Source organism: Brassica napus, chromosome C8 (assembly GCF_020379485.1).
Source record: "Brassica napus cultivar Da-Ae chromosome C8, Da-Ae, whole genome shotgun sequence".
Taxonomy (NCBI): Eukaryota; Viridiplantae; Streptophyta; class Magnoliopsida; order Brassicales; family Brassicaceae; genus Brassica; species Brassica napus.
In genome coordinates, this window is record NC_063451.1 from 8,899,622 (window position 1) to 8,907,381 (window position 7,760).

General features: G+C 35.4%; 1 protein-coding gene across 1 annotated transcript; it reads right to left on the minus strand.

Annotated features, from left to right (window-relative positions):
- Nucleotides 1-6,068: 6,068 nt before the first annotated feature.
- On the minus strand, nucleotides 6,069-7,558 carry LOC106412600. Its single transcript, XM_013853520.1, has 4 exons — nucleotides 7,243-7,558; nucleotides 6,668-7,149; nucleotides 6,220-6,513; nucleotides 6,069-6,131 (listed from the first exon to the last, which is right to left on the minus strand). Exons 1-4 carry the CDS (start codon nucleotides 7,556-7,558, stop codon nucleotides 6,069-6,071), a joined length of 1,155 nt encoding a protein of 384 aa, XP_013708974.1.
- Nucleotides 7,559-7,760: the final 202 nt, after the last annotated feature.

The following is a 7,760-nucleotide window of genomic DNA, read 5'->3' on the forward strand; positions in this document are numbered from 1 at the left end:
TGTTTAGCCATGGAAAATATCGAGATCTGAGCTAACAGCAAAACAAAATTGCAGATCGAGAATCACCGATAGCGATGATTTTGCGATTCGTAACTTCAATCGGAGCTCAGATTCAGCTGAATCTTCACGAAATGGAGATGAAAATGAAGAAATTAGAAAGAAAACGACGAGAAATCAGAGAAAATGAGCTGGAATTGCTCTGATACCATAATAGAGATTGAAGATCATGAGAGAAAATGTATAAAATGATCTTTGTATTCAATCGAGTTAGTTACAAAGTCTGAACTTTACATGTATATATAGTCTAGACTAAACCAAGCTAAACCAGTTTAAATTACATGTACAACATAACCATACTAAACCGGCTAATACAGACTGTGCTCCAATCCAGCCCACTGGTCTATGTTTCCTACTTAATACGATCCAGGCTCACGCATCTTAATCTTTCAACAGCTATTTTTAGCGTAGAGCCATGGCTCCTGGCTCTTGCAACTTCCCAGGCACCTCCACCATTGCCAAAACCGATCCAAGTATGTATTTATTTGTTTCAGGTTTTTAGTTAGCCAAAAAGTATTTCCGAGGAGAAATCTGACTGGATTGGTTTACTCTTCTCAGTTAATTTTTGTTTCAAAATTTGCTTTATTTGTGTTTCATACTTTTTTGGTGTGGTTTAGTAAGAGTGTACTTTGCAAATGCTTGTTGGTTTTAATTAGTTTTATAATGTTTGTAGGTTATGGATCATGCGTGTACCCCAGTTCTTTGAAGTATGTAAGTTTTATGCGATGTTTTTATTTTGCTGCATATTGCATTCTTACACGCAGTGTGAGCATAAGTTTTTACACTTTTCTGTTCATTTCTATAAAGATTTCGAGAGATTTCAATATGTTTCCATTGAATATTAATTGTTGATATGCTACCGTGAAGTTAACTCAAGTAAAATTTGTATTGTGACATAATAATTTTTAGTATTTTTACGCCTACTTGTTCTTAAAAACTCGACTGCATGACGTCTTCGTTGATTTCACCGAATCTGTGAATCTAGTTAATTTCATGAGTCGTATTTTGAATGTATTTAAATGTATATCCGTTCCATGTGTTCTGGACGGTTGGATGATCATTCAACGGTTAAGATTCGTGGCAGAAGATGTGGGTCTCGGTTCATCTGCAGTTTATGTATTATGTGTTACTACGTGTGTTTTCCTGTACCATGTGCAGTAAGAATTTTTTTAAATCTAACTTATATTTAAAAATAAATTTCATTAAATATTATAGATTTTACTATTTTCTTACTAATATTTAATATAGATTTGATATATATTAAATCAATTTGTATAAAACTAATAAAAATGATATAACATTGTATAATTATCAAAAATTTAGCCTAAACAATATTTATAAAATTTGTAGGCATATAAAAAACTAATGATCTTAATATTAGATATTTAAATTTTTAAAAAATTGTAGAAATTTTTGAAAACTTTAGTAATACAAATTGTATAATTATACAAAAATAATAATATTTCGAAATTTGAAATGTTATATATGAATATATTTATTTTATAGATGATGTATGAGCTATTACCATATTTAAACAAAATTTACAAAAAAAAAATATCAATATTAAATGTAATATATGAATTATTACCATATTCTAATAATTTTGCCAAAAATAGAAATCAACATTAAATGAAATTATTCCATGTCATATTTTTCCGGAAGCCATGTCATCAATTTCAGTAGTCATGTCATATTTGCTTTGTGAAATTGATTGTAGAGAGGACATGTGGCAAAATCACTTCGCAAATATAATCTAGGGGATTATGTTCCCTTTATTTTTAACTGTTGTCCTTTGTCTTCCATTTTTCCTGGTCAGAATAGTACACATGTATAAAAACAAAAGACACAAAACAATTAGAATACTCTTGAAAAAGAAAAGGAAAAAATGCTTGTCCTCTTTGAAGAAACAGACTTTTAGTTCCAACTTCTTAAAATTTCTTGAGGAAGAAGTTTATAAAAGTTAATGAATTACATATATGTGCTTACTTTTAACACTCTTTGATTATTGGGAATTTTTTTTTTTTATTTTGCATTTGTATTTTCCTCCTTCAAACAAAAATATTGTTGTTGAGGCAATGTTTCTCATAATTTGTAATATATAGTTCCTTTAAACATATATCCTTTATACAATTATTCAATTATTGAAAGTAGTTATTAACAAGTAGTATTCTAAAATACATGGTTGATGTGTGTAACATGTACTTATTATATACACTTTTGATTGAGCAAGGCGTATGATATGATCGAGTGGAGTTTTATTGAGGCTCTTCTTCATAAAATGGGTTTTGATCCTCGTTGGATCAACTTAATGCTGGAATGTATATCTTCGGTTCAATATAGGGTCCTTCTCAATGGTCAGCCGCGAGGCATTATAATTCCCCAGCGGGGCTTACGTCAAGGGGATCCTTTGTCTCCTTATTTATTTATTATGTGTACTAAGGCTTTAATTATGAATATCAAGAAGGCTGAGAGAGTGAAACAATTAACCGGTATGAAGGTAGCAAGAGCTTGCCCAACAATCTCTCATTTGTTATTTGCCGATGATAGTCTTTTCTTTTGTAAGGCAAACAAGGAAGAGTGTCAAACCATTCTCAGGATTTTAAAGGAATACAAGGCTGTTTCAGGGTAACAAATTAATTTCCAGAAATCCTCAATTCAATTTGGACATAAGATCAAAGAATCCAGTCGCCAAGAATTGAGAGATATTTTGGGTATTCAGAATCTAGGAGGAATGAGATCTTATTTAGGATTGCCGAAAGTCTTGGAGGATCTAAGGTACATGTGATTGGTTTTGTTCAAGATCGCTTGAATAATAGGGTTAATGGATGGACTTTTAGATTCTTTACTAGAGGAGGAAAAGAAGTGATTATTAAATCGGTGGTCACGGCCCTGCAAAACCATGTGATGTCTGTTTATCGGTTATCAAAAGCTACAGTAAAGAAGTTAACGAGTGCAGTAGCTCAGTTTTGGTGGAGCCCAGGAGGGAGCACAAAAGGCATGCATTGGAAATCATGGGATAAGTTATGTGTGCCTAAAGACAATGGTGGACTAGGTTTTAAGGATCTTATGGATTTTAACACGGCGATGCTTGGAAAGCAACTGTGGAGGCTGATCGAAAAGAAAAATATTCTTTTTGCTACAGTTTTCAAAGGACGGGACTATAGGAATGCTTCACCCCTAGAACCGATCCGCTCTTACTCCCCGTCATATGGCTGGAGGAGTATTATATCTGCTAGATCTTTGGTTTGTAAAGTATTAATTAAAAGGGTGGGAACATGGTCATCTATTTCGGTATGGAATGATCCTTGGATCCCAGCCACTCGCCCGAGACTAGCAAACAAAAACCTTCAACACAGTTACCCGGATCTCAAAGTGGATTCCCTCATCAACTCGGAATCCCGAAGTTGGAACCTTCAGGCAATTAGGGCTTTAGTGGATCCTCATGATGTAAAAATCATTGAAAGTATTACATTAAGTAAACATCAGATGGAAGATAGGAATGGATGGCATTTCACTAACAATGGGAAATATTTGGTTAAATCAAAGTATCAAGTGGAACGGGTATATCCTGATAAGAAAAAACCACCAGAATTTATTGGGCGCACAGTGTTTTACTTAAAGCTTTCAGTTGAGAAGTGTGGTGTCCGCCGAAGATTAAGCATTTTTTATGGCAACTCCTTTCAGGTTGTATAGCGGTAATGAAAAACCTCAAAGCGAGAGGAATACAAGGGGACATATGTTGTGCTCGATGTGGAGACCCAGAGGAATCAATAAACCATGTGTTTTTTGAATATACTCCAGCACGTCAAGTGTGGACATTATCTAAAATACCATCAAATTCCAATTTTTTTTTCCTACAAGATCTTTTTTTGGTAATATGGATCATCTTTTTTGGAGAGTTAATCGGATGACCATCAATTTGCTTGGATATTATGTATATATGGAAAGGTCGGAATAATAAAGTATTTAATAATCTGGATACTGACCCAAGGGAAATACTTAAATTAGCAGAATTGGAATCAGCACTTTGGGCTGAGGCACAGATACTCACTGTTCAAAAGAAGGAAATTCAGGTGCAGACCAGAATCCCATTAGTAACGTCAGGACGTTGGTGCTTTATAGATGGTTCATGGAAGGATAAGAAACTATTTTCAGGACAAGGCTGATATAGTACCCTACCGGGTTTTGATGGTTTATTAGGGGCAAGGAATGTAAGGGCATGTCTTTCACATCTTCATTAGGAGGTGGAGGCTTTGAGTTGGACAATAGAATGTATGAAGAATTTAAGACAGTTTCAGGTTACGTTTGCTACGGATTGTTCTCATTTGATGAAGATGGTTTCAGAACCAGAAGAATGGCCAGCATTTGAAGGTTATCTGAAAGATATCAAGTTTTTACATGGAAGTTTCCTCAACTCAAACATCGTTCATGTACCTCGAACGGAGAACCAACAGGCGGATTGCTTAGCACGCAGTGCTAGGAAACAACCGTGTTTCGTCATTCACATGGATGCGGAGTTACCGTTTTGGTTTACAGAGTCAATATGAGTCTGTGAATGTCTTGTTGTCAAAAAAAAAAATATACACTTTTGATATTGAATAAATACATGGTTGTCATTTCTAATATATTTCAAGTTTCAAGCATTTGAATAAACATCAATGGTATACATTTATTGATAGTAAAAAATATTAGAATTATTCTGCAATACCAAAAAATAAATTTTCAACAATAACGTAGTTTCATGCCCTTTTAAATAATAATAATAATAACAACATAGATTCGATTAATTATATTTAAAAAGTAATAACTAGAAACTTTTGATTTAGGTAACCTCAACGTTGGGGGCACGATCTATTTTCCCCTCAGAACTATTACATAGCACTGTATCCCCACAGAATTTGGTGGTCATCCTCTTTCTCCCTAGATCGAAAGTTTCAAACCTTATTACACCTGGATACGAAGTTCAAAATCTATATCTCCATACCTTTGAAATTGTCGGTCAGTCTACTCGAACCAATAGTAAAGCAAATTTTCTTAAACCAAATTTTCTTAAACCAAACCATTTGTAAACCTAATAAAACTGTTACCTATTACCCGACCGAGAATCCCCTTATGTTTTGTTTTTAAATTCGCAATAACTGAGGAGGAACCCTAAAAATCGAATTGGGGAAACTCATATCTGGGGAGAATAGGAGGGAGATTGTGACAAAGAACACTAAAGGTGAGCAATGTGTCTGGAAATTCGAGTGGATCATCAAGGAGGCGGTCAAGAGTTGTTGGTGTGCCAAAGAAATGTTGGTGTGGCTTTGAGATTCTTCCAAAGATGTCGAATTCAGTGAACAATCCGTACCGACGTTACTATCGATGTGGCTATGCTGTAGTGAAGAAGGTAATCCAAAGCTAAATCCAAAAAAATAAAATCATTTCAATGTTATATGCTGTAAATGTTGTTGATTTGTGACTTTCATTGCTATTAAATTTTCTGTTTATAGCTGGAGGATGATCACCATGCTTTCAAGTGGATGAAGGGTTATTAGATGAGATAGAGACATTACAGAGAAAATTAGGAAAACTTGAAGAGATAGTCACAGAGATTTTAGAAGAACGCGAACACGACGAGAAGAAGACATTTGAGAGGTTGGAAATGAAGCTAGAAAATAGATATTCAAGAGAGTTGAGGCTCCATTGGTGGAGACAAAAGAGAGTGTGAAGAGAATGTGTGTTGTTGTGGTAATTGGATGTGTTATGTCGATTTCTCTCACAAAAGTCATAGGTTAATCCATGTTAATGAATTGGCGTTTGTTGTCTTTCATGTTTGAAACTCTTTGTCTTGTGGTTGTGTGTTGTCTTTTATGTTGAACTCATTTGTTTTGTAGTAATGAAATCGTTTATGGTGTTTCAAAGCCAAAAGAGATGTTAGATATATGTTCAAAATAGAGAGCATAATACAAAAGGTGACAAAGACAGAAACATAAAACCACTCTTTCTCTTCTACTACTTGTACCCAACTCCTAGATCTCTTGAGCAACTAGCCCTTGGGAAGCTTCGATTTGTGATGTTCCATCCTTCTGACCCTGTAACAAACAGGAAAAAGTATGAAAGAATAGCAAATCGATATGATACATCCTTATGACCCTCTAACAAACACAAAGAATAGCATACCTTTTTATGGAACCGAGAGTTGTAGTTGGCCTCACCACAAATTCCGCAATGCATTATTCGCTTCAGAGTTTTAGCTTTCTTCTTCACTGGCCACTCATTAACACTTTTCTTCCTCTTCTCCTCTGCATTCTTCTTTTTGCGGCCAGGTTGATCAGGATCAGGGGTTGGATGAACTGACAGAGCTGATGAACTTGGCCAGAACCGTGCTCCTCTTATTGGAATTATACCCTCTTGATAAGTCTTTCTCCACGTTGATGTCTGGTTCGAACCAGTGACAGACAAAATCTTGAGCTTCTAGTTTCTTATGGAGTATAACACCGTATCCATGCTCACATGGGATTCCTGTGATATCCCATTTCATGCAACTAAATGATCTCTAATCTAAGCTAATCCGAAAATAACATCCTTCGAGTTTCACTAACCACATATTATTTGTGCTTATATGAACCACACACTCTGCAGCCTTCTTATGTTGCTCTTGAAGATACTCAATCACATAAGGAGTACATATGTGTTTGTGGCTGGTAGCTTTTACATCTCGAGCAGCTATACAGACCATCGCCAGACGCGCAATTGTTTCTAACATTGGAACTAAAAGCTTCTCTCTCGCTTGAACTATAGAGCTGTTGAAAGATTCTGTAGAGTTGTTCTCAACATCCTCGCATAAATTTCCCATCTTGTAAAACCGCATTACCCAAGAAGTTGGATTTGTCTTCATAACATCTTCAAATACCTCTGAATCATAGTTGAACACACAGTCAAGCCTTTCCTTATATTCTGCCTCGTTATATCTCCATGCAAGCCACCAAATTAGTTTCTTCGGCTCAGTTTTCTTCCCATGTTTGGCCTTCACGTTTCTATATATATATGTCTGACACACATTCAATGCTGAATCTTTGGTAGCTCTGTTTTTACAGACTTGATCAATCCCTGTAAAAAGACAACCCATTACACTTAATCATAGACTCTTAAATTTACAAGACAAAGAACTCACCTTTTGACGCTTTGAAATCAATATGAAACCATCACCATCATCTAAAGCCAAGTCTGCCTTGATGTTCTTCACAAACCATAACCAATTATCAGTGTTTTCAACTTGTACAACACCCCATGCTATAGGATAGATGGCATTATCATCATCGCGACCTAGAGCAACCAACAATTGACCTTTCTTTTTTCCTCTTAAGAAGCAACCATCAACTCCTAGTATTGGCCTACAAGTCGATTTCCATGTTCTCCTCAACACATCTAGACACACATAAAATCGATCAAACACATCTTGGCCTTCTTCATTTCTCACAGTTTCAACCTCCACCGCAGAATTGATGTTTGATTCCATGATCTCTGTTGGGGTCAAAAACGGACACGGCGAAGTTAACATCCAAATATCCGTAAAAGTCAGCATAAACGTCTTTACGAAAAGTATTCTTCTTAAAGAAATCTTTACAAGGAACTTTACGGAGAAATCTTGCACCAATCTCGGTTGATCCATCAAAACTAAACACCCATAGTCCAAGAACAAGTTCATAAAACATCGAAAA

Excerpts from the sequence above, each read along its gene's own strand:
- LOC106412600 (XM_013853520.1), bottom strand. The coding sequence starts at position 7,558 with ATGGAATCAAACATCAATTCTGCGGTGGAGGTTGAAACTGTGAGAAAT. Across the intron at positions 6,514-6,667 it reads AGAAGGCTGCAGAGTGTGTG|AAGCTCAAGATTTTGTCTGT; the intron begins GTTCATATAAGC and ends ATAAGAAACTAG. Across the intron at positions 6,132-6,219 it reads ACTCTCGGTTCCATAAAAAG|GGTCAGAAGGATGGAACATC; the intron begins GTATGCTATTCT and ends TGTTTGTTACAG.